We start from the raw sequence: 27,850 nt of genomic DNA, 5'->3' as shown, positions 1-27,850 counted from the left end.
TGAAGAGTCTTCACACTCTTCTTTTTCGTTGTAGAGGAGATTGTGAAAGTGTTGTATTATAATACAAAGCTGCCCTGGGTTCTCTTTGGAACTCTCCGGAGCCTTTGTATTCTGCTGTAACATACAAATGGTGATCACACACTTTGAACAAAACTGATAGGATTAATTAAGGATGGGGCTGATCATGGGGCTGACTCTTGTCATCCAGTACTTGGGAGGCTGAGGCATGATGATTGCCACAAATAAGTATGAGACGACACAGAATAACGTATCTTAGGCTACAGAGTAAAATCCTACCTAAAAACAAATCAAAGAATAACAACAACAAAACAAAATAAAACAAATGAAAAAATTCAAAATAAGCACAAAAGAATGTACAGAGTAATAGGTTTTCCATTGACACAATATAGGCCAGACTATACCAGAAACAAATAAAGGCAGGTTTCTTAGACACTGCTCCTGGGTGGGTTCATGGGTCCCAAGGAACAAGGCCAGGGACATTGTATACCCATTCTAAGGCAAGGGGTTTTATAGGTGTTAGTGAGAGGTGATGATGTGTTAGCTCAGAGCTGGGATTGTGCCCATATATGGTCAAAAACCGAACCCCTGGGCGAGCAGTCTTGCATGGGTTGCCTGAAATGACTAGGTAAGTGGTGAGCTCTGAGTTTTCTCTATAGAGGTGGGGTTAAGGGATGGAGAGCAGACAGGGTTTCCCAGCTTGGGAGCAGGGGGCCAGCAGGGGTGCCAACCAAACACAGAGCCCTGAGCTCTAATCTTGCACAAGGCCAGCTTTGTGAGAAGAGAGAAATATCTTTTGCCTAGATTTTAACCTCACAATTTCTCCTTTTCACCTCCTGTCTACTTCTGATCCACTGACTTTGCTATCCACCACCCCTGGGGTCATTCTTTCTCTGGGTATCAGCCATTGTCCTCCGAAGTGTGGAATTGGCTTTAGGCTCTAGATCTTCCTACCATCTTCCTAGAAGTCCTCCTGCTCTCAAAAAGTTTTTTGTTTTTTTGTGTTTGTTTGTTTGGGTGTTGTTTTGACTAGTTCCCATGTTGTAGCCCACACTGGCATCTTAGAACTCATTATCTTACTGTGTAGCACCAGCTGGCCCAGAGACAGCATTCCTCTTGTCCTGTCCTCCCAGATGCTCAGATTTTTATCAACACTGTGTAGCGCCATACTGAATTTTTTCTGTCTCTTATTGGCTATGACTTAGGAGCCTGGAGAGATGGCTCACTAGTTAAGGTTGCTTACTGCCCTTGCACAGGACCTGGGTTTCATTCCCAGCTCCGAAACTGAAACTCATAACTGCCTGTAACTTTAGTTCCAGGGGACCTGACACCTCTTCAGACCTCCTTGGGCTCCCGTATGCACATATGGTGCACACAGACACACTCTAGTGCACACGTATGTGTACAGACACACACATACACACAAAAGAAATTAATATAAAAATAGTTATGGCTTAGAGCATCTGCTGTTGCCTGTTTTCTTGTGTTTAGCCTCCTGAGAAAATTTCCTTTTTTTGACACCATCTCTCTATCCTATTGTCCAGGTCTAGACACCAGAACTTGCTGAGGTATAGTCAGCTACTGTCTCTCTCATACTGCATATGAAGGCCCTAAGACCTAAGTGTCAGATGTAAGCCACTGGTCTCCATCTCCACTGTTATCCCTAATGACATGTTCCCTCCAGTTCCCAGCTTTAACATTGAGGTGGGATTTCTCTTCGTTTCTCATACCCAACCATTTCTCATAGTTCATTCAAAAAAAAAAAAAAAAAAATCTCCGCTGAGATGCTGTATACTCAGGAGGCTGTGGCAGGAGAATCATGAATTCAAGCCAGCTTAGGTTACATAATGAGATTCTGTTTCAAATAAAACAGCAACAGAAGGAGCCTCCTAGCTTTGTCTGGTATCCTTCTAGTGGGCCTCATGTAATCCCTGAAGGTGTAACACATGTGATCCCCGAAGGTGCTCACCAAGTGGTGGATGCCATTATCCGTTCATCAGATGTAAGTGCTTTAAGGCAAAGTTTACTCTTGCTTCTCAGTGTCTCCCAGTAGTGCCTTGTATGTAAAACAGGATTAAGTGTTTTGTTCATGTGATGATACACGTGTCATCCTATGACACTCATGGATTTATCACATGCCATTCCATCCCATGCACTATGGTTTGTAAGTGTTCCTTTTACTAGAGTATAATCTCTATAAACATTTACCTGTCTCTAGAGTTGGGAGTTTTACCTTCAAGAGTGTTATAACCCTTATGCAACCTTTACACTTCAGGCTTAGGGAGCATTGTTGCAGAGGGGGCATAAAGAGTGTAAGATCTAGAGAACCAGAGTGTCTGCTGCAAGATAGTGTCAGATATGAGGGATAGGAAGCTGTGCCCGTGAAATCTCTGCAAAACTTAAACAAGAACAATGCAATGCTAACACCGATTGTCATGCATTGGGGGGCAGAGATCTCACAATATATCACCCCTAGATGGAGTGCTTCAGGAAATTAATGGCTGCTGAGAGAATCAGTCTTCACTCTCAATAGATATTCCAACCCCAAGTGATCAACCCTAAACACATATACATATGAGCAACACTCAATGAACTCATCCTGTATTTATATGTACACGTGTGTGAATGTGTGTGTGTGTGTGTATAAAACAATAATAAAGAAGAGTCCATGAGTCTGAAAGAGAATTGAGGGGTTTGGAAGGAGTTGGAGGAGGAGGAGGGAAGGGTAGAAATGATGTAAATACACTACTCCTGTATGAAATTCTCAAAAAAAAAAAGCTAGATAAAAAAGACCTCCAGACTGTTCTTGTCCATACCCTCAGGAGCTACTGAGGTCTGCTGAGTTCATGGCTCTGAGCCACACAGATTACAGCTGGCCTCTGGCTTTCTTCTGATATGGTGGTACTTTTCTTCATCGTGGGTGAGTACGCTCTCCCCACAGCCTCTCCTGGTCCTCTTAGAGACCTCACTGTGGCAGCTGTCACTCTTGTAAAAATGACAGTGCCCTCCAGCACATTGTCTCCTCCAGGCTTATGTGGCAGAATTTAACTGTGTGTATTCTAGGTGCTTCTAAGTATCGCTTGTCCTCAAACCTTGCCACTGCGATTCTGAGTCAAATCAGTGCTGGCAGCTGACGGATGTGCTTTCCCTCTCTTCTCTAAGTGGAGTACAGCAAAAGGAAGGAGTTCATGCCAACGTTCATCTGCCTGGGATCTGCTGCTCTCAGAGAATGCTGATTAGGTACCAGGCCTCCCACAGAACATGCTCCAAGGTCCAGATCTACACCGGAACATGGGAGAGTCTAAACATCACACGTTCCTGTCCCCAGAGCATATGGGCAGCACCTTTGTTCCTTCCAGCTCTCAGGGGCAGTGACATTATTGTGTCCACATGGGCCACCCACCCCCAGCATGGTGTAGTTTCTATAGCTGTAGATCCTCTGTGTCTATTTGTGAAGTTGCAGAAGCAAAGAGGAACGGAAGATGGGATGAAATTGGAAACAACATAGCAAATGCACTTCCAGAGTAGGAAGTTAGATGGTATCAAATGGAAGATTTGGTAAATAGGTTTGCTGCTCCTAGATATGTATGAAATTGCTCCCCAGGGTGTACCTGGTGTATTAGAAGATTGACTATCGTCAGTACTGGTAAAAATATCTAAGACTTGAGGAGCACCCAACATTAGGAATAGCATATAATGGGACATCTGAGGACACACTTAGAGCCCTAGGTGTCAGGAGAAAAAGTCATGGCTTGCTGAAGGGTCCCATGCATCAAGCTATAGAACAGCCACTTAACTTACCCTGCTCCTATTTTAGGGTGCAGACTGTCTAGATTGAGGGGCTCATTGCCATCACTCCCTGGATTGAAGAAGCCCTTCTATTTTGGGTCTTGGTTTTAAAAGTGAGAATGTCTTTTTTTCCCTGCACTTTCCCAATGACACTAAGGCTGCTATTTGTTTTAGAGCAGATGTTAAGTGGGTTTGGGCTTGCTATCTTCTTTAGTAGATTGGCTATGGCTTGCTAGGGTGTTAAAAAGGATTCTAAAGTTTAGTTTAGGTTTAGTGGAAGAAAGCTCTATGACAAGAGGTGGCAGGGACAGGGCTGGTTGGAGAGGAACCGTGTGGATGCCACCCCTGTTCTAGAGAGTGGGGAGTAGTAGGCTCGCATTGGTGGAGGTTATTTTAATTTCATTTTTCCTCCCGAGCTTTCCCTTTCAGTAGGTTGAATGTAGTATCTTTGTAGATAGAGAGGAAAAGAGTTCAGTGTCTTCTTGGCTTCCATGGCTAGCTTGGTATCTGCTATTGGACACTAGACCCTGTGATCACGAACAGGCAAGAGCAGGAGGCTCTTCAACACGCCTCTCCCCCTGGAGTGAATGTTTCCCAGCAGTTATTTCAGAAGCAATTTAAGCTTTTTGTAACTTGAGCTGTGACTGGTACTCCTAACTTAGCACATAAATTGCTGCCCACATGGCTAGAATCTTAGCTTTGTGCACTGGCAGTCAGAATGTGCTGAAGAGGGACGGACGATGGCTTTGAGCCACCACAGGGTCTATTTCATGAACAACAGTCAGTTGTACAACTATGTTTAGCGGCATTTGTCCTGGGTGAATTTGTTGAGTTACTTCCTTTAAGGCATTGTTTTTTGTTGTTGTTGTTGTTGTTTATTTATTTTTTTGTTTTTTTTTCATGTGGAGAAACCGAGGCATGACTGGAATGTATGAGTTTTCAAAGTAACTTGGGCCTCGGGCCTCTTGGGCCATGGAGTTAGCAAATATTCCTTGAATGTTCTACACATGTCTATTGTAGATGTTGCAAGGGTGACTGTGAGCAAAATCATTTGAGCCCCTCAGCCTTGAAGTGTTTCAGTAGTTAGGAGAAGACAGATGGAAGCACCACAGCAAATAATACTTTAAAAAGAGTAGTAAAGTATCCTGAGGGAAACAAAAACTCTTCACTGTGGTTGACCAGAGAAGCTCCTTAGGGATAGTCCAAAGAGTCTCTTTAAGTCTGAGGAACAGCTGACGCAAATCTGGAGGCTGGAAGAGAAGTCAGTGGCTAGTGGAGAGAATGCCTGAGGCAGTCTATTTGTTAGCACCCATATTGTGGATGGAGATAGTAGTGGATTTATTATAGGTCTCAAAGGCACCAGTTGCTTCTCCTGGATCTGTTAGTAACAGAAGCCATTGCATTTGGTAGGGTACACTTGTTTAGTTGTATCAAGAGTGTGAGGATGTTTATAGGGTACAATGAGCCTTTAATAGTTTTATCCCTGTTGGCAGCTATGTGTGACAAGTAGGGTTTTCACCTCTGCTCTGCACAACCTGTGACACGCAGACTACAATGACAAATGATGATAGATAGGGGCATCAGCCTTGGGGAGGAGTGTTACAATGCAGTCCCACAGCTGACTCTTCCTCAAATCATGTCTGAATTCTCCTGCTTCTGTCCCTAGTTTGTTCAGTATAGCCCACGCCTTGCCTGCATTCTTGACTATTTCCCCTTGTACTCTCCAATGCTTCAACGTGCACGCATGTATTTTAGCAACAATGTCCCACTACTGAATCCCATTACCTCAGTCGCTGAGTTCAGACAAGGCTCCAGGCCCTAACTAGAAGCTGTAACATTGCCCACTCCTCTTGGCATCTTTGGGTGTCCTCCCACGGCAAGGCTATTTTGGTGTCATTTTGGTGTCGTTAGGTCTGTGGTGTCTGTGGAACCAGGGTCCCCTTAGTATCTCTGTTCATCCATCCACTCAGGACAGTTCACTTTATATTCTGACCGCATCGTGGCTTCTCAGCAGCCTGGAACTCCTCATACATTCTCATGCACACAGTGAGGCGCCACCAGTGCCTAATGAGCAGTATATGATGTTTACACTTTGCTCATTGTCACAGAAAGATCGTGAGTAAAGATGGATGCTGAGCAGGAGTAATTGTTGACTTCTTTCTTCCTCAGAACTTAGTCAGGTTCTTTGCATGCAACAGGCATTAGTCACTGTAAGGATGCTTTGTGCTAACAAGCTGTGTATAACAAGCGTTACCATGGTAGCCAATGTTAAGCACACATTTGCTGGCATAAGCACATTTGCGGTGCTGTGTCACCACCACCATCCAAATCCAGAACTTTCCTTCATCCTACAAGGACATGCCATTCCAGTTAAACAGTAGCTCCCCATCCCCCGCACCCCCCAGACCCAGGTAAGAAACACTCCTCTTTCTGTCTTTATCAACTTAGCTATTCTTGCTATCACATGTAAGTGAAATCTCCTAGTATGTCTTTTTATTATGACTTATTTCACTGAACATTTCAAGGTGCATCTGTGATCTCTATTGTATATATAATAGAATATCTTTCTTTTTAAGAATGAATAATATACACATGAGCATATGCATACACACATGCATATATGCACATACAACAATGTGCACACATGCACACACACATAGAGACATGTGTAGATACAGGCACACACAGATACAGACACACATGCACACACGTGTATATACATACAAATACATACAGACACACACATATACACATGCACACATGCACACACACAGACACACCCTTAGCCACTGACACACAATCACTGATACACAGACACATAGATGCACATGCATACACAGAGACACACAAATGTGTACACATACACAGACACACACATGTACATACACACATAGACAGACAGACAGACACACACACACACACACACACACACACCACTTTGTGCTTGTCTATCTGCTGATGCACAATCAAGTTGTTTCCATCTTTGGTTTATGAGGAATATCATGAACACTGATGTGCAGATTCCTTTTCAAGTCCCGACTTTCAACTTCAACTGAAAATAGAAGTGCTTAATCTTGTGGTAAAGCTACTTTTAGAGTTTAGAAACATTTTAAATATATTTAGTCTGTTTATATCAAACAAAGTCACCTTCGGGTAGGAGGTGACATGGGCTGAGATTTTTGCATTCTTCTTTTTGGACCCATGTGATGATGTCTGCTGACATGGAATGACTTGTTTTAAGTATGACTTTTTATTTATTTTTTTTACAGCATCAAACTTCTAGCTGTGCAAGAGCTGCTTGACAAAGAAGCCCTGGAAAAGGTAAATATTTTGTTTTTCCTGCTACACAGGGAGACGTCTGCTCCCTAACTGTGGGCAGCACTTACTGCAGAAGCAGTCTGCTTTTTTGTGTTCTCCTCGGGCAGTGAGCCATGCGGACTTTCAGTCAAAGCTCCCAGTCCTCATACTCCCTTTCCACTTGCAGACCCAAGCTTGCTCTGTTCCTTCCAGGCTCTGGGAAAGCAGAGGTTTGCTTGTCACAAACCAGGGCACACTTTGTAAGAAGTTCCCTGAGCTTCTAAGCTGCAGGAGCAAGGAGGCCTCCCAACTGTCGGGCTTCAAGCTTGCTGTCTTCTCCTCGGTTTTATGTTCAATCATCTGGATGTACAGATAAAGAACCGAGGCCCAGCTACACTTGGTAACCAGCCCAAGGCAAATGAACTCAGTGAAAGAGTGAAGGTGTGAACCTCTTGTAGGTCCATTTCTAGAATGGCTATGCTGTTTAACAGATGTGACTGTGACAGTGTTCTTTTAGTGGTTTAGCTATTACAGTGTGTTAGACTGTTGCCAAAGACTGGGAAATCACCTCGACACCTGTGCTATGGGAGACATACTGGTGCATTTTGCCATGTTCAAGTCAACTGGAACTGATCAGTTTTTACTTGTGTATTCTGGTTCTGGGCTTGAAGAGGAATGGGTTTAGCAATGCAGGCTCCTCAGGCACTGAGGAGGCCAGGCCCTAAATGCTATTGTACTCCTGTAGTACATTCCCCTTGGCTAGCTCAGAGCTCTTCCTACAAAGGTAGCTGCAGATGTGCATTATAACCTGTAGGTTGACATAAATGTAAGTCATTAGAAGATAAACATTCAATGGTACTTGTTTAAGGAACATAAAATGTTTGAACCAGTGCTGGGTGTCTAAATACTATAATGAAGGAAGCCTTTAAAGTCAGAATCAAACAGTGCTGTGAAGGGTAGGGAGTGGCCTGATCTTTGAGACTCCACTCAGCCTCTTTTCCATGAGGGGTGAGACAAGGACACTGGTTCCACTGGACCTTAGAATGGCAAGATGTGAGGCAAATGAGTTAATGTAGCCAAATGGCTCTCTAGATGCGAAAGCACTCTGCTCATATCAAGTCTTAATTATTCATGCCAATTCTTCATACACATCCAGCTATTAAAACATGCTATGATGACTATAAAAGCTATCAATGGGACAAATGACAGCCTTGAGGGTGGATGGTAGATTAGATAATGGTACTAAAGTAACTGTAACTTTTCCAGAAGCGGATGGCTTTTTTTGTGATCATGTAAGAGAATGGCCTGGTCCTTAGGAATCACAGGAAGGAATGCAGGAATGCATCTTATCATTCATTGAAGATTCCCAAGACAATGAAGAGAAAGAAGGAGGGGGGGAGGAGAGAGGGAAAGAGAGAGGCAGGGTGAAGGAAGGAGGGGGGAGGATATGCAGATGAGGCAAAATACAAACTATTGACCTTTCCGTGTAGGTAGGTATATGAGGTTTCTTTATATGTCTTTGAAACATTAAAAGGCTCCCCACTTTCCTCTGTAGTAGTATTCACTGAACCTATGTGTTTTACTTTTTGATTTTGAAAAAGTTAGAAAAAAATCTTACTACCACTTCCACATGCAGTGCATCAGTGTAATAAAAATACAGGCACCAAAGATACCAGTTATGCCTTTGAAGTGGTTACTGTCCAATTTAGAGAGGCTGCATAGCCAGGCTATTTCAGGGCACCAAAGCTTGAAGAATGGGTCAGAGAGGTAGTATTGAGCTTGCAGTGGCTGGCTGCCAGCCAGTGAGCCATTGTGCCACCCTGAGAACCAGGCTTCGATGGCTCTGCTCCAAAACCTGCCTTCTCCTTCCTCCTTGAATTATCTTAGCTTACTCATCCTCTGTGCCTCAGGTTTGCAGCTAAAACATGAAAGTCATAATGCCCAATTCACAAAGCTTTAGAAGAGAGTTGAGTGGGCTGTCTAGAGAGAGGTGCTCATTGGACATCTCAGCGGTCTCCAGACGTTAGCTTCTGTATATACTGTTCCCTCATCCCCATCCATCTCCAGCTGTCCTCCTCTTCCTGCCATTGTAAGTCTTCCCTTTCTGTAAGCCTGATGGTGGGTTCGCATCATCCGGTCTTAATGGACAGGACCATTGTAGTACATGCAGAGACCGATGGGGAGCCAAGATCTCGCAGTTCCTCTTCTCTCTTCTGTGCAGTTGTCTGCCCATTTGCCCATTCATTCTGCAAGTGTTGAGGTTTCTGCATGCTAGGCACATAGTGCACAGTTTTAGAAATTCTCAGAAACAGCCCAGTGGTTATGCACTTGGTATCTAGTTGTTATATGTTGAGTGAATCGTGATATATTGCTTAGGTTGATACTTTGTTGTTGTTGTGTTTTTGTAATAAGATTGGTTCAGTGATTTGTTGAAATAAGATACGTTCCCTGAAGAGCCTCATGAATCATATTTTTCCTTCCACTTGGTCAGGTTAGAGAGCCACTGAAAAAAGTGCCTGGTCAACCGAGCTTTGCCATCTAACATTGCCACTGGGCCAGGAGCTCTGGAAGCTCATTAGGAATGTAGACCTTTGACCCTTAGCTCAGACCCACTGCATGAGGACCACATCCTGCAGAGAGTCCAGGTGACTGACTAGTGTACATAAAGTCCAAGAACTGTTCGGGAGAGGGCTGTTTACTGTCCCCACAGTGATTATTGCCTGGCCTGTAATAGTCAGAAACCTATCAGATTGCACAGATTGTGCTTCTATGTCCAGTGAAGCTCTTTGGAAGGTGTATCCGGCGGGCAACTAAAAGGCAGACGCCATCATTCTAATTGTAGATTTCTCCTTGGGTGTGGCACGCACACGAGTATGCAGGCACACATACTTGCTTAGAAGCCAGTGCAGAATTGGGGAGGGGACTGTCTCTTGTGTCTCTTGCTATCTGCCTTACTGCTTTGAGACAGATGCTCTCACAGAATCAGAATCTTGCTATTTCTGCTCGTCTGGTCAGTTAGCCAGCAGGCTCCTGGGATTTGTCTCTCTTTGCTATATAGTGCTGCAGTCACAGACAGGAGCAACCATGCCTGGTGTCTTAGTTAGGGTTTTATTACTGTGAATAGATGCTATGACCATGGCAACTCATATATTATAAGCCTATGTCACAGCCTCAAGTTAGGGTTATGGATGGGGAAGAAACTTAGGAACACCTCACAAATTGTGGCTCTGAGTGGTTCTTTCTCTCTTTTTTCTTTTTCTTTTTTTCTTTTTAACAAATACTACAAAAAGCCCAGTTTCTAGATCAGACACAGCAATTTGTCCATTATTTTAAAAATAAATGACAAGCAATAAAATTAACAATCTAAGTTTTCTTATCTAGTTTTTATTTAAAAATATTATTAGCCTTAACATTTATGCAGGGGTCCTGGTGCAGACCCGTGCAGGCCCTAGGCTTTATGTCTGTGAGCTTAGTTGCCTCAGTGTGCCACGTTCTCCTGGTGTCCTTGACCCTTCTCACCCCTACAATCTTTCCTCACACTCTTTGGCAGGATTCCCAGATCTCTGAGGGGAGGAAACCTGATAGGGACCTCCAGTTTAGACGCTTTGCCAGCGTGATGTCTGGCTGTGGGTCTCTAGATGCCCCCATCTGCTGCCAGAGGATGACTGTGACAGGGACTGGACAAAGCACCTATCCTAGGTGTCTGGGTTCTCCAGTCTCTAGTTCCTGGCCATGCAGACAGTATAGGGAATGAGACCCCTCTCCTGGCCTGAACCTCAAGTTATATGAGACATCTGGTTGGCTACTCCCACAAGTTCTGCACCACCATTGTTCCAACACATCTTACATACAGGACAGATTGTAGGGTTTCGTGGCTGGGTCAGTGTCCCGTTTTCTCTTTCCATAGTGTGTGAGCACCTTTTTGTGCTAAAGAGACTAGAATGTAGCGGTGAAGGATCCTTGAAGGCATCGGCTCAGTCTCTCTATGTTCGGGGAGCTGTGTGGATGTAGTCCTCAGCAGTGTGGCCTCCACTGTCAGTTTTTTGAGACCGACCCTCTGTAGGATGAGTCTGGATTGTTTAGGGATCACCATGGGATCACCACCTCAGCCAACAACATACAACTCCGTCCTACCACTGGAAGCCTTGCTGGCTACAAAAGATGACCATAGCCTCCAGTACTGGGAATCCTCACTAGGCTCACCCTCACAGATCCATGAAGTTTCCACTGCACTAGCTTTCCATACCATACCCCCAAATGCTCCCCAACTCCAACTGCCTCTTCCCACACTCTCTCTACCCCTTCCCCACCTGACACCTTCCACTACCATCACGACCTACACCCAGTCTACTTGTAGATTCTATTCTATTCCCCATTCCTGGGCAGATCTATGTGATCTCCTAGAGCCCCCTCTTACCCAACATCGCTGAATCTGTGGATTGTGGCTTGATTATAATTTTCATTATCAGTTAATGTCCACATTATCCAGATTATCAGTCAGTATCTAAAATATCAGTTGATATCCACAATATCAGTGAATATCCACAACACCCAGATTATCAGTTAATATCCACATATGTGATGGCTATTGGCTTGTTATTTCTGTGAGACTCCTAATAGTGGGAGTCGTGTGTCTCTGACTCTTTTGCCTGCTCTTGGGACTCTTTCTTCTTTAGGGTTGCTTTGTTTGGCCTTGATATGGAGGCTTTCACCTTGTCTCATTGTATATTGTTTTGTTGTGTTTGGCTGTCATCTCTTGGAGGTTTGGGAGTGGATCTGGGGGAGAGGGGAGGTATAAGAGAGAATTGGGAGGACTGGAGGGAGGAGAAACTTTGGTCAGGATGAATTATATGAGAGAAGAATCTCTTTTTCAATACAAGAAAAATAATACTCAAAAACCTTGTAAGGTTAAGAAAAAGCCCAGACAAAGCCTTATGGAACAATAATAAATGAATGAATGAATGAATGAATAAATAAAAAAAATTGTGGGAAATACACATAAAGAACTTTTCTGCCAATCTTTTTTTCTAAACCTAATGTATCTGCTAAGTCATTAATAACCCACTAAGTCTTCTCTGCTAACCCAAAGTTAGACTTGTCTCCATGGACTTCTTATTAAAAATATATTATTAGAACCATGATGATGGTATCTAATATATGTAAGTATCAAGGCCTGTGCCATTTTTCTGAACAGTGTTTATGTTTGTGTGTCTGTGTTTGTGTGTGTATGTGTGTGTGTGTGTGTGTGTGTGTGTGTGTGAATTTCATGCCACCCAATGTTTAGCTCCCAAGAAGAATAAGAACCGTGCTTATCAACTGCCCGCCTGTGTTTTTTGCTTTGAGAGTAGGACCTTTTGTTTTTCTGAACTCAAGTCACTAAGACTTGTTTCCTAGGATTTAAAAACAGACTCACCTAATGAGTTTAAATATGGCATTACATGAAAGGAAATAAAAATATTGTTACAGCCTAATTTAGAAAGATTTTTTTCCCTCAATGATCCTTTCTAAGAGCTTCCTGCAAGGCTGCAGACAATAGTGTGGCCAGCCATTCTGGCTAGAGATCACCTTCACCCTGCCAGCACAGAGGGCAGCCATGAACTGACCCTTCTGTGATCAATGCCCCCCTGTGAGCACAGCCTCCCAGGCCACCCGGCTCACAACTGTCACCTGGTCTGTCCCCAGTGCCTCAGGCTGTCTGTCACTCATTCATCAATCCCAGGTCAGCTGATCTGATATGATGCCACACTCTGCTCTCTAGTGCTGAGCTCCAAGGGCATAGACAGGTTGAATCCAGCTTGGTTGTTACCACTGAGATACCTCCTGGGAAGTTACCCACAATCTTAGTGCGCCCCTCTACCCACCGCAGCATGCGGGGTTACAATTGTAACTCCATTACTGGGATTTTGTGAGAACTAAAAGGAATGATGTGTGCAGCAAAAGAGATCCTATCTTAGTAAATGCCTGTGTGCCAGTGTCTACCCTACGCTGTCAGTGAGTTCCTGTCATTGTCACATTCACCATCCATAGCAGCCTTGCTGTCCCTTTGTCTTTCAAGAAGCTCAAGTTGAGCTTTGTCACTGCCATTAGAAGATGTTAAAGGGAAAACCATAGCGCCGCGCCCCCCCCCCCCCCCCCCCCCCGCCTCCATTTGCTGAACCTGGGCAGCAAGATGCCTGGTGTTCCTCCCTGCTGCTGCGGCCGCCAACACTGCCAACACTGCCAACACTGCCGCCGCCATGAAATGGTTCTCTTAAAATATGGACTTTGAATTGCAACGCTTTGTCTGGATTTTTGGTAGGTGGAACAAATGATCTCTAAGCCCTGCTTTGGTGTTTTCTCTGTGTGACAATCGTATATTCATTTCACCAGGAAGCCTGGGGTTAGGAAAATTAAACTTAACACAGTAGTTATTCTTCCAGCCGGAACCTAGTGCTAAGCAGCGTTGGAATTAGAAGAGAATAGTTCCCCAGAGATCTTCAGAAGGAACAGGAGGCAAACAGTTTTTATATAGATGTGGATGACTAAGCCGAGGGTGCAAGCTAGGCTCCTGACAGTAATTGGGGGTCGTGTTTGAAATGCACATAGATAGTGGCTTCTGTTGTGATCTGGGTTTACAGTTAATTTAGCTTGCCTGAGTGCAGCGGCTGCTTCGCTAGCTTTTGAGCTGTACTTTATACCAAAGATGGTAAAGTTATAAAACTTTACCCTTGAATGGTCTGCGTAGAATCACAATGTTTCAACAGAGGGAGACTTTTCAAAGTATGTAAACTAACCCTATGCATTTTTGAAAGTACACCGAGGCCAAGGCTATTGAGGTACCCCTCTCTCCCAGGATATAGCTGGTTTGTTGGTCAGGCAAAGGACCTTTCCACCTAGTGTCCTGGTTTCCATATCCAGATGGTCACAGAACTGTAAAGAATATATAGAATAATGAAGTACATGGAGTAGACCTTGCATTTGGGTTAATATACTTTAAAATACTTTCTGGAAAACATGTCCTTTTAAAATATCAGCGTGAGATCCTTTGGATCTTCTGTCTTATCCTCCCTCTCTCGAGTGTTCCTCATTAGTTGGAGCTTAATGTGAAGGTCATGTTGAGTGGTTGGTATTCACGGCCTATGAAGGTTGTTTGTTTTCTCACTGTGTTGAGCAGAGCTGTGTGTGGTCATAATTAATCTCATTGTCATTCTTTGCCTGGCAGGAAGCTGGCCACTTTAAAAGGACCAGTGAACAGAAATGGATCTCCCATCGGAGGTTACAGTCTCCTGAGCGGAGTCTGACTCCCGACGGAGGCTTGCTGCAGCTTAGAACTTTCAGGCAGCTCCACTTTCCAGACTGCACCCTGGGGTCTACCCACAAACCTCATTGCTGGGCATTGGAGTATCTTGGTGAATTGTGGGCCAGGCTCCCACAGTCTTTAAAGGAGGTGGTGCTGGGGTTGTAACTCTGTGGTAGGCTACTTGCCTATAACATGCATAAGGTCTGGCTTTAATCCCAAGGAGCAGCAAAAGAGTGGGAGCAAAGATGTGATTTCTCCTGATGTTTTGATATCGCTACAAGATACCGCACACATACTGAGGGTCTCACAGTGTCTTGCCATTTCCCTATAGGAAGCTTTTAAAAATCTCTTTAGCTTTATTAGGTATCTAAAGTAAGCATATACAGAATGAGAAGTTATTTTAAATTGGTCAAATTAACAAAGTTTTAAAACCAGTGTATAAAGTTGAGGTTGCTAGAAACAGCATGCTGGTCATTACTGGGGCGGGGGAGAGAGGAGGCAGATGGTATGAGGCTGGCCCTCAAACACATGATGGGCTTCATTAGCCTCAGAGGTGCCCCTACCCTTTAACTAGGGCCCGTTCCTAGGTATGACTCCTATCGGAACAGTCCATGAGGATGGATAACAAACACATTGCTAATACTTTGCAATGGTGAACAGTTGGAAGACTATCAGTGTTGTAGAGATAGGCTAGCTTTTAGAAAGGACTGTGGTAGATCTGCTTCAGGCATGGGTATGCGACTACCATAAATGGGGAACTATTTAGCCTGGTAGGAATGTGATATACTTTCTACCAAAAAGAAGACTAGGCTTCCACTAGCTTTGACAACAACCATGTGTTAATATATATTTGTTCCTTAAGCTGATATTTACTGAGCCCCATCTCCTATTAGACACTGTGCTAGCAGATGTCCACATCTGTGAATAGGACATTTTCCTTTTCCTACCTCAAGAAGCTCACACTGTAGCAGACAAGAGGACAACCATTAGCTGTTACACATTTAAGTATTTAAGTGTTTAAGTATTGTTATTTACTTACAATAGTGAAACGGGGGAAAAAAATCTCAAAACAAATCAGAAAAAGCAGGTTGCTAGGAGAGGGACCCTAACATAGTGTTCTTATTGTATCCAGGAAATATAGGAAACATGTAATTAAGGAAGTTCTTCTTTTCCTTTATCATTGAGGCAATATTCCTGGACTGAACATTTTGGTGCCTCTTTGGCAGCTAGTGGGAGGGACAGGAGGAAGGAGAGATGAGGAAGGACTCCGTGGTCTCTGCAGGGTGGGGTGGTACAGAGATGGAACAGACCTTCTAAATGGCCCTGCATCCTGTACACAATGGGTCCTGGTAGACCACAGCAGCCTGTTATCAATTGGTGGCTTAAATCTGGCCTCTGGCTCTTCTCTGTGAAGTACCCTTGGGAACAGGGATACCCACCCATTTCACTTGGTGCCTGTGGCTGCTCTCATGCCACAAGGACAGAGTCCAGGGGCTGTAATAGAGATAGTCTATCTGGCAGACCCCAAGTTATCTACCAGTTGGCTTTTTGTTTGCTGTTTGCTGACTCCTTTTCTAGATAAGTAGTATCTTTTAAGAGTCACATGGAAACTCCATGCTCCTGCTCCAGAAAAATTCACCTATGAACCTTTGCACGTGGTTGCCTTCCCTTATTTCAGGAGCCTGCAGGGCGCCTCAATGGCTTATGGCTGGTGAAGGTAGGATTCCTTTCTTTATTCTAGGTATGTCTGGTCATGTCTTCTTGTCAACATGGATTTATCTTGTAGACAAGGTTTTAATTGTGGGATGAATTTGCCCAAGACCGTGGAACTCAGTGCCTAAGGTCAAGGAGAAAGATTGTGTGGCTAGATCTGGTCAGGTTTTGTATTCTGTATCTTTCTGGTGCCAAAACTTCATCTCTTCAGTTCTTTCTGTGACTTGCACAGTGGGGACTTTGAGGGGTTATCTGGTTTCTGGAGTATCTGTGCCCCCATTCTTAGTCGCATCAGACGTATTTAGGTCTCCTGCAAGCTGAAGTAGGCCGAGACTTGGCCTGCTTTCTTCTTTGCCTCTGCCCGTTCGTTTCTCTTGGTTGGCACTTGTGTAGATAAAAGTCGCAGTCATAGAGCCAGTCTTCAATCCCTTCAGCACTCTTTGGAACTCAGGAGTGTGGCCCTTGTCTAGTAATAATGACAATTTAATGAATTACCATAGACAATCTCTCTCTAAGTCAAAGCACTTTTAGCTATAGAGGCTTTTTCTTTGGGGCCAGAGAGTAAGGATGATTCCTGCCAAGATTGATAACTTGAGTTCAGTTCCTGGAGCTCTCTAGTGGAAAGAGAGAACTGATTCCCGGAAGTTGTTCTCTGACTTTGGTAAGTGAACACAACTCACTCACACACTCCTCTTTCTCTCTCTTTCTGTAAAATAAAATTTTTACTTTTTATTATTAAAGATTATTGTTAAATTATTATGTTAAATTTTTGACTATAATTAATTTTTGGATAATTTTTGTTTATGTGTATTTTGATATTGAAAATAAAGTGGCTTAGGTTTGAAGTATCTTTTAATTTGAGGGGTATAACTGTATGGTCTTTCTATGCCTGTCACAGCTCTGAATAAAGATATGATTTATATTTATTAATTTTAGGTTTAGGTCTTATTAGCTTAGGCTTATTCCCAACTAGGTCATAACATAAGTCAGCCCATATATGTTAACCTGTGTTCTGTCACATGGCTTGTTGGCTATTTTTCCTTCACTCCTGGCCGCCTTCTTCCTCGGCATCTGGCTGGCAAATCTTCCACACTTGACTCTTTCCCAGAGTTCTCATTTCTGTTGGAAGTCCCGCCTATTCTCGCCTCCTTTGCTGTAAGCCTTTTATTAAACCAATCAGCAGGTGAGAAAGGTAATGTTTAAAAAGTACAATGTATTTAAGGCTAACTTACCCACTTTCTGTTCTATTAGATTTAGTGTATCTGGCTTTATGTTGAGGTCTTTGATCCACTTGGACTTGAGTTTTGTGTGGGGTGATAAATATGTAGACATCTAGTTCAACCAACATCATTTGTTTAAGATGCTCTCCATCTTCCATTGAACCTTGTCTTTATGCTGGTCCCCCAACACTAGCACGGACTGTCTCTAAATCTGTTGCTTGCCTATGGATTCAGTTCCCCTAACTGGGCCACCTTGTCTGGCCTCAGCGGGAGAGGATCTGCCTAGTTTCTCAGTGACTTGATGATGGATGGGGTGGGGGGAGTCATCTGTCACTCAATCTATTTGAAATATGTTTGGCGTTACAGAAGTATGAATTGGCAAGAAAAGGATATAAGTCACCTTTGGAGCATGTGCGGCTTGTTAGCTGAGCTCCTTTGGGGAGTTTCATGGTGGCCATCTTTTGCCTTTCTGACTGTATTTTGGGGCTACTCCTCTGATGGTTTAATCGGGTTTTCTGCAAACTTCTAATGTTCCATTGTTACATCTTAATATTCTGGTTAATTCTAGACTTACAGAGGAAATGAACAGAGATTGTACACATATAGATCATTGCTGTATGCAGAGCTCACAGCTGGGTTTATTAAAAAAAAAAAAACAACTGAGGCTAGTTCAGTTATGTCTCAAGATCAGAGGAGCTTTGGCCCATTGGACATTGTTTAAGTCTAAATGTGCACAGAACTAGCTAGCTTTACTTGGGCCTAGAGAAGTCAGTCCTCTGTGTTTCACTAAGACTTTTTTTTTTAACCACCAACCTGAAAGAGTTTTGCTGGGCTGTCAGGATGAGTCATGACTTTGTGGCTTTCCTAGGTCATGAGCTGGCTGCAACTTTTTCTGTGCTGCCTTGCCCGCCCTGAGATGCCTCCCCCGGCCTCTGCTATCTGCAGTCTCCACTTATGACTGTGGTCGTGTACCTTACATCAGAGTAACCCTCCCTCAGCTAACAATATAAACTGGGTAGGATACACTCAAGTATTGTAAGATCCCAATGGGCTGCTAAAATGGGCAGACACCGCAGCAGGAGCTACAAGAGAGGCCGGAATGAGCAGAGAGTGAGTCCAGTGACTTGTCCTAGCTATCTACTCTGTGGATAGCTAGTCTGTGGGTAGCCAACTCCCCAGCAGAAGCCCGAGGAATAAGAAAGTTTTGTGTGAGCTTGCAGCTCCCGGTTTTCTCTGTTGTTTCTGTCTTCTGATGTTACTGTTTTCTTCTCCCTGCTTTTGCTTTAGCTGCTGCTTCTTCTTCTTGGGAGGCTTAGATTCTTCATTTGAACTCATTCTTCTCTGCTGGTGTAAAAAGGCCCTGATTGTAAACTGATCTCTAATATTGTCATAGACGGTTCCTTCCTCCTTAGCATATTGCTTTTCCAGTTTATCCTTGCCGAGGTCTTTATGTTCCCTTGTGATTTCCTGCTTAACCTTTTGATGTGTCCAAGTGAATTGTATAGTTTCCAAACATCTGTAAATTCTCCAAACTTATTTTTCTTACTGATTTCTTGTTTCATTCCACCTTGTTGTGGTCAGGAAATGAGTCTTCTTTGACTTTTATCTTTGTAAATGTGTTGATCCATGATTCCTGACAGATTCTGGTCTGTCCAGAGAGCTCCCTTGTGCACATCAGAAGATGTGCATTACTAGGTGTTTGGGATGATTGTAGGCTTTGTTGACTCATGTTTCTGAGTTATGTTACATTCTTGTCAATCACCTGTTTAGTCAAACCTTCCATTTAACTATTGTTGGTGAATTACCTATTCGTTTAATTCTGTCAGTTCTTGGATCAAGTATTTGTGGCCCTGTTATTAAGTTTATAACGATCATATCATTTGAATTTCTTAACCCTTATCGATTGTCCTTTCATCATGTCTAATTTTAGTAAGTTTTTAAAGTCAAATTTTCTTTTCCTTCCTTCCTTCCTTCCTTCCTTCCTTCCTTCCTTCCTTCCTTCCTTCCTTCCTTCCTTCCTTCCTTCCTTCCTCCCTCCCTCCCTCCCTCCCTCCCTCCCTCCCTCCCTCCCGCCCTCCCTCTCTCTCCCTCTTTCCTTCCCCCTCTTTCTTCCTTTTTTCTTTTTTGAAAGAATTTCTCAATCCTAGCTGCCTAGGAACTCTTTCTGTAGAATAGACTGTCCCTACCTCAGAGACCCACCTGCCTCTGGGTCCTGAGTGCTGGGCTAAAAGAAGGTGTGCACCACCACACCTAGCTGTAGTCCATTTTTCTGACCTTACTATAGTTGCACCTTGCATCATATCCACTCTAAGCTCCTTTGGGCTTCAGTTGCCATTCTCAGATCCTGCAGATAGTTGAAGCTTGTTTTTTATATGTCTCTGTTGGGCTTAGCCTTTTATGCATCCACACTTAGCATTTTCCATATCACTTGTTTATTTTTTCCTTTTTTTTTTTTTTTTTTTTGAGACAGGGTCTCATTATGCAGCCCAGACTTGCCTTGAACTTGTAGCAATCTTCCTGCTTTGGTCTTCCAAATCAAAGTATTATAGGCATAAGCCACCATATCCAGCTTTAAAAAGTAAGTATGTATGTAGCATTGTAGTTTTAAAATATCCTTTCTTTACATATATTCACATGTTATTTTTAGTAGTTGTTTCATGATTTATCATAGTATCTTAATTTATAAGGTCATACTAGCTGCTTTCAAATTTTTATTGTCTCAGATTTGTGCTACCAATCCCTGTAAGCTGTGTTCTAGAACTCTATCCTCTCCTCCCCTTTTACACCAGTGTTTGCGTATTAATACATATTTTTCAGATTGTGTGTTTTTGTAATTGTATGTGTGTGTGTGTGTGTATCTTTTAAAAAAGGTAAGAGACAGAGCAAGTATTTATTGTAGATTAGCTGTGAGACTCCTACCTTACAGTCACACCTGATTCTTTGTGTCTGGGGATTTGAGTTACTACTTAGTGTGATTTCCTTATTCCAGAACATCATTATTTATTCCTAGGTCCCTTTATGTCATTTTTAATATGGTGTAGGCTTTACAGTACAGTTATATGTATGTTCTTTTATCCAACCTCTTACCTCCACACACCGTTACCCTAGAACTGAAACTGTGACCTTGTAGATGCGAGTGTTCTGCTCAGCTAAGCCATACCCCAATCTCTGTGATAGCTTCTTCAATGAGCTAATGAAAAGGTAGAAATACACTCCCATAACGGCAACTACAATTGCATTTACAGGTGGTAATTTTTTTTTCAATTAAGGTCGTTGGTTAGTGTGAGACCATTTGCTGTTAGCCTAAATAATATATTTTGAAATTATTGAAATATAATTATATCATTTTTCCCTTTCCCCATCCAACCTCTTCCATTTGCCCCTTTCTTAAATTCATGGCTTCTTTTTCTTTGATTATTTATCTCTCTCCCTTTCCCTCTCCCTCTTCTTCCCTCTCCCTCCTTCCCTCCTTCTCTCCCTCCCTCCCTTCCTCTCTCCTTCTCCCTCTCCCTCTCCCTCTCTCTCTCTCTCTCTCTCTCTCTCTCTCTCACACACACACACACACACACACACACACACAAACGCATAAATATACCAATAGAAAATAGTCATTTTGCTTAGTGTTGCTTGTATATATATGATTTTATGGCTGAAATTTGGTATTATAGAACAGAGGGCTCACACCTGGGGAAGACTAATTTTCTTCCTCTCTTAGCAGTCATTAGTGGTCAGTAATTCCTTGTGTAGGGGTGGGGCTGTATGAGATTTCTGCCTTCGATGATAGCATGTCTATTGATCTAGTCATTGTTCTATGAATGTAGCTTCCCTGTCATTTTTAGACGACATTCTCTCACAGCAGCCTTTTGGTTCTTTGCCTCCTACATTCCTCCTGAGGTTGAGGGGAGAGGGTGGTGTGGTAGATGTAGCCGTTGGGGTTGGGCACCCCATAATCAGTTGATCTCTGCATTGTGACCAATTGTGGTTTTCTATAATGGTGTCCATCTGTTGCAACGAGAAGCTTCCTTGTTGAGAGGTGGGAGATATGCTTACGTGTGATATCAAGGTATGGTTTAGAATGCAGTCAGGAATCACACTGATCTAATAAAGTGACTGTAGCAGGTTCTCCTCTAAAATCCATGACTTCCCTAGCCCCAAGTAGTTCTAGGTTTTCAGTCCCAGGCCTGATTTTTCTCTCCCATTGAGCTTTCACTCCAGCTAAGAGCAATTGGTTACTGCTAAGACCTGAGTGCCATTATTACCCTATTAGAGACAGCTTGCCATAATGGTTATAACTTTAAAGTATCGCTCACCACACAAATCTTTCAGTGAAAGATTCACTTGTTTTTTGTTTGTCTGCAAGTTTATTCCATCTTAGCTTTTGAGACACAGTTTTTCTGATTGTAAGATTGATTTGCAGTCAATTCCTTTCAGTACTATATATCTGCCATTTTCTCCTTCCATCCTTTCCTTTCTTCCAGAACAGGATCTCATGTAGCCCAGGCTAGCTTTGAAATGAAAGTGTAGCCAAGGATGACCTTGGCATTCTGATCTTCCTGCCCTCATCCTCCAAGTGTTGGGTTTATAGATGTTTGCCATTGCTCCTGGCTTGAATATATCATTTTACTGCCTTGATCTCTATTGTTTTTGTGCAAGTTCAGTAGTCTCTCTCACTGAGACCATGTGGCTTTTGACAGCTGGATATATTTCTAATACTGCTGTGCTAACCAAATGAAGTATTTGATCTATTAGGTTTCTTAAGAGTGACTCATACATATTTCCTTAGGGTCCTAAAGCTAGTCCTGCCTTAGTGCCTGTTTCTTTTGTTTGAAATGAGCATTAAGGCATTAGCTGCATAAAGTACAATGAAGTTTCCTGTGGTTTGCGCAAAGGGGAAAAATGAAGATATCAATATACTCTAGAAACGCTAAGGATTTTGTAGTGAGCAGACATTGAATTTGACTCTCAAGTACTGTATCTCAAAATCAATTTAGTACATCTCACCTAGCATTTGTTTCAGAATATGTCTTGAATGTATGCATGGGTGTGTGGGTGAGTGGGCATGTGGATAGCTGAGTGACAGGGAGACCAATAGAAATAGAATATATTCGACTGTCACATAAAATGGTATCTGCTTTCATGTAGTGAAAATGTGTGAGAATTGCTGTGCTAGTTTATTGACTTGGAAGAGAGGTGCTGAGGAATTCGTCAGTATTAGAAGGCTTCTTCTGCCTGTTTTCACTTTTTGACAGGCCAGTCAGTGTTGGCCCTCACAGTAGGTTCACATAGCCAACACTTGTAGATGCTGGGAGAGTCATGTGGCACATGTTCTACAGTTTCCTGACCTTTTTAGTCTAGCCTCAATGATTGTCTTATTGGGAAATGTAAACAATGGGTTAGTCCTGGACAGAACTTCCAATTCACTCTTTCTAGAAAGTTCTTAGGCTTTTCATGAATGATTCATTCATTAGTTTCTGAATACTGACTTTGTATTCAGTAAAGTTTGGGATAATTGGTCCTTGAGAAGAAACACAAGGGCAGACAGGTGAAACTGATTTTGCTGAGTCGCTAAACACGTCAGAGCCAGATGTTCTCAGCAGGTAAAATATCCGGAGTGAGCTGGTTGTTAAAGTTTGCTGTGCCAGAAATAATTCAGAGGAGTGTTCTGATGAACTGTCAATTCTGCATTCAGGGTAAGTAGTTCCTACAGTTGATAAAATATTTTTATTAACTTTCAAAGACATCAAAATGACAAATTTGGACCTTAAGATTCTAGACTCTTTGGAAAGTGTCCAGCCTGGCTTCAGAGATCTTGGTCCACCTGGGTAGTGATTCACAAGTGCCCACTGATACCAGGATGCAGAGCTGCCTCTGGGTCCTAGACTTGGTCTTTCTACCACGTGCAATGGCCGACACAGATACCCAGCATTTACTATACAAAGCATTGAAACTGAAGAAGTTTGGGGGTTTTGCCTACATGCCAATATTTGTACAAACTGCTGGAGGAGGCAGGAAAGCTCCCAAGGCTCCTAGCCTGTGAGACTGTAGGATTGCATCATAGCAAGTCTCCTGCCCCTTCTCTTCCTCGCCACTTGGCTGGAAGCCCCTGAGGAGACTCAGCAATTACCCATTGACTGTTGGCTCGCTTTCTCTCTGCCTGCTCACCCCCGTTTATGCACTTATGAATACATGAATATAAATATGAATGTGTTCATGAATAAGACATGGAACAGGAGTTCATGCTTCATTTCAGGATGAGGCGTGGGCATTTTTGAGTTTTTGGTAACAGCAGTTAGTGAGCTTTTCTTTTGTGAAAAAGAAATGACAGAGTAGAAAGTAGAAGGCATGTGCCTTCCACAGGAGTAAAGTCTGAGCCAGTTAAGCGATATTTTTTTTACCGTGGTTAGATGAAATTTCTAGAACACTGGGAGAGAAATTAAATATAAAATTATAATTCTGGTGTCATTGTTTCAGTATTTTATTTATATTTTTTTCAGAGTCACCCTCCTAGCCTATCATTTAATCAGAAAAGCTTTGTTATCTTCAGGGGCTTGTTCCAGGACCCCTCTGCACTAATTCGTTAAATATTTGCATATATGCTATACACTCTGTCTTCTACTATTTATTCATGTTTAAGATTGTAGTAGTTAATACAATATAAACACTGTGTAAATAGTAATTGTCCGAATTGTTTAGGGAATGACACTAAAACCTGTCTGCACATGTTCAATACACAGAAAAGTATTTTTTGTTTGTTTCTGAATAATTTTAATATATTTGACTGAATTCATAAATACAGATGCTGGACCCATGGGTATGGAAGACCAACTGTGTTTATTTCAGGAGGGAGCTGAGAGGCCTGATGAGATTGGACAGACTTGCTGGGGGTCTGACACACTAATATGAAGTGGCTTCCCAGACCTACAGTGTTGTTATGGTGACCACAAATGCAAACCTTGCCCACCCCAGCTTGGTTTCAGTGCCCTTTTCCTACCCATTTCTCTCCAGTTTGCATTCAGCCCACCCTCTGCCTATATCCTGGAAGGAGCTAGAAAAGCCTTGTGAAACTAGCATCACATAGTTTGGTGTTGCACCTGGCCAGAAATTTAATGAGAAAGAAACCTGACTGACAGATAGCATGGGGACTTGACTTTGTGTTTCCCCATTAGCCTAGAAAAATGAAGAATTAATGGACCTCAGACTGTCTTCACTTATGGCTGCTACCATGCCTCTGGGATTGAAGAATTGTAGGGCTTTCTATCCTTTGTTGCCCACACAGGAAAGAACACTTACAGGTATGGAGTCTACTTGGCAGAAAATAGGAACTGTAAAGGCTTTGGAGAGCAGGATTTGGCATAATGAAAATCTAAGTAGAAAAACATTGTGAACTGTATTGCATTCCCCCGTGGCTTTGCAGTCTTCATGTAATGATTATTGCTGAAGGAAGCAGGTCATATAAATATGATTTAGAATAGCTGAAGACTGGCGTTTCAGAAGAAAAGCAGTAACCAGAGCCATTTCCCGGAGGCATCCTAAGTGCTAATTCTGTTTAGTGTGACAGTTCCTAAATAACTCTGGGCCCCTCGCAGAAGCACATGTAGGTAGTGTTGGGGCTCTGCAGCCTAGAGAGTCACAGAGGAAGCTAGTTGTCAGCATGTACAGACCAAGGAAATGTGTCCCTGGAGCTCAAAAACTATGTGGGTGTTCACAGAAGAGGCCCGGAAGCTTTGCTCTGCTCCAAAGGAAATTTTCTTTGGATTGGAGCACCTGGGCACGGAACCGTCCTCATGTTTGCAGCCTTCATCTGGCTTCTCCTCTTCTCTTTCTCCTTACCCTCTCTCCTGCCACATCTGACCCTTGAACCCTCTGGGGTAAAATTGCTCCATTCTAGTAACTTTTATATCACTCTAATAGAAATTCCTGACCTGCAAATTTTTTTAGCCGTTTTATGGATTCTTTGTGAATCACACATTATGAACCCAAATCCGTCTCATCTTCCTCTTCCCTGGTACACACCCTATACTCTTTCTACCTCCTATCCAGCAGTGGAAAAAAAAATCTTGTTGTGGAATCTGTAGTGTGTCACACAGTTTGTCCATACTTCTTGGCTTGCAAATGTTTGTTGCAGTGACTCACTGGTCTGGTATAAGACCTCTGGCTTCTGCTACTTTATCAACACTGGAACCTCACTAGGACCCCTCTTGGATATCTTGTTGTTGTCCTGCGTCATGGAGATTCTGTAGTGTTGAATCTGTAGAACTGGCCCCTTCTTGTACCGCAGCAGCTCAGTGGTGGGGTAGATGTTGGGGTGGGCAGATTCAAAGCTCTGGATCTGGGCCCGTGAGAGACCTGAGCTGGTCAGCCTGCTTTCACACCCACGGAGCTGGCTCACCAGCACCCCCCCACCCCCCACCCAAAACCAGGGCCAGCTCTTATGTGCTGCCCGGGCAAGGTGCAGGGCCCAATCTCTAGAGTGTTGGCAACTGGTGAGGAACATGGCCATTTCTCCCACTCTCATGACCCTGAGGCCAGCTCTCCTGACTGCCGTAGATATCAAGGAATAAGAGAGGGGAGGAGGATATCTCCCCCTTGTCCACACCACTGTACTAGACAAGAGGCAGGCCTGGCTCTCCTGTGCTCACATGTTTGGGGCCGGCTCACCTACAGTCACCACATCCATGGCCAGCTCTACTGAGCTGCTCAGGTGAAGGGCCAGCTCTCCCAAGTGCTGTTGCAGTCGAAGGGCAGGGACAGACCTCTTGCTTTTATGACCCCATTGGGGCCAACTCTCCTGTCTGCTGTAGGTGGCTAGGAATGGGGGATGGATGGGGAATCTCCCTTGCTCATGTCACTACACAGCAGAAAAGTGGTAGGCTCAGCTCTTTCATGCTCATGCCCTCAGGCAAGCTCCCCAGTGCCCCCGCCAGAGTAGAGGGTCAGCTCTACTATGCTGCCCAGACAATGTGCACGGTCTGCTTGTGCTGCGGCTGATGGGGGCGGCAGAGCCAGGTCTCCTGCCTGCTATAGCTGGTGAGGGATGAGTGTATCTCTCCCTCTTCCATACCACAACACAGGAGAGAGTGGTAGGGCCAGCTCTCACAGGCTTGTATCCTTGGGGCAGGCTCACTGCAACTCCTGCAGTGTCAAGACCGAGGGGTGGGGTCAGCTTTGTGTTCTTAGGCCTCTAAGGCCAGCTATCCCATGATGCACAGGCAAGGGCTGGGGTCAGTTCTACACAGCCCTCAGACAATAATATGGTGCTAGGTGGCAGCCCAGGTGAGGGACATTTGCCTGGTCTTTGATCATAGGTCCCTGCTGCTGTAGGGCCAGAGTCCTAGGTAGCTCTAGGTGGCATCCACCGGCCACTCACATCGGGCTGTTACTCACTACCCTCTAGTCTCCAGTTCTGCCTCTCTTCATTGTGCCTGCTTTTTTTCTCTTTTTCTGCCATTTCTCTACCACTTGCTTGCTCATTTTAGTGATGCCTTGGGTCTTTGAGTGTCTGGGGTTGTCCTGGGGTTGGTCTCAGGAGCTCTATTCCCCCACCCTTGTACGATAGCTTTGGTATGGTCTCAGGCATGGTCTGCTCCCCAAGGCCCGAGCAGGGATGGACTGGTGGTCTTCTCATGGTAGCTCCCAGCCTGGGCCCATGGCTCCAGTCTGGTGGTCATCTAGGGTTTGCTCCTTGCCCAGCCCGGGGTATGTTCTTGTTTGCATGTCTTCTAGTCTCTGCCCCACAGTTGCCTGGCAACAGCCAGGTATGCCTGACTTAGTATAAAAGGGGCTGCTTGCCCACCCCTCGTGCTCTTGCTCTCTTACCACCCCCTACCCTCAATTCCCCTACATTGGGGCATCTCTTGAGCTTTCATAGGACCAAGGACCTCTCCTCCCGTTGACGCCTGACAAAGCAATCCTCTGCTACATATGCAACTAGAGCCATGTGTACCCCTTGGCTAATGGTTTAGTCTCTGGGAGCTCTGGGGTGGGTCTGGTTGGTTGATATGGTAGTTCTTCCTGTGAGGTTGCAAACGCCTTCAGCTCCTATTGTCATATCTAACTCCTCCATGGGGGACCCTGCGCTCAGTCCAATGTTGGCTGCAAGCATCTGACTCTATTTGTAAGGCTTTGGCAGGGCCTCTCAGGAGACAGCCACATCGGCTCCTTTCAGCAAGCATTTCTTGGCATCTATGATAGTGTCAGGGTTTGGTGACTGTATATGGGAAGACTCCCCAGGTGGAACAGTCTCTGGATGGCCTTTCCTTCAGTCTCTGCTCTACACTTTATCTACATATTTGCTCCTCATGTGGTCTGTGAATTGTATCTTCAGTATTCGGAATTTTGGGGCTAATCTCCACTTATCAATGAGTGCAAACCATGTGTGTTCTTTTGTGACTGGGTTACCTTACTCAGGGTGTTTTTTTCTAGTTCCATCCATTTACCTAAGAATTTCATGAATTCATAGTTCTTAATAGCTGAGCTCTCTTACCCATTTCACTCTCTGCCCCTTCTCGCCCCATCTCCCCTCTCTCCCCATGTG

The 27,850-nt window shown here is 43.8% G+C and overlaps 1 protein-coding gene across 1 annotated transcript in view; it reads left to right on the top strand.

The window, feature by feature from the left end:
- The window catches only part of Eepd1 (endonuclease/exonuclease/phosphatase family domain containing 1), a 110,642-nt gene that overhangs the window by 58,027 nt on the left and 24,765 nt on the right, over positions 1–27,850 (top strand). The window contains exon 3 of the mRNA XM_052188790.1: positions 7,077–7,128. Within this exon, the coding sequence (XP_052044750.1) occupies positions 7,077–7,128 (52 nt within the window). The remainder of the gene's footprint in view (positions 1–7,076; positions 7,129–27,850) is intronic.

Source organism: Apodemus sylvaticus, chromosome 7, assembly GCF_947179515.1.
Source record: "Apodemus sylvaticus chromosome 7, mApoSyl1.1, whole genome shotgun sequence".
NCBI lineage: Eukaryota > Metazoa > Chordata > Mammalia > Rodentia > Muridae > Apodemus > Apodemus sylvaticus.
Note: the sequence above shows the minus strand (reverse complement) of the source record. Positions and strands in the feature narration are given on the sequence as shown.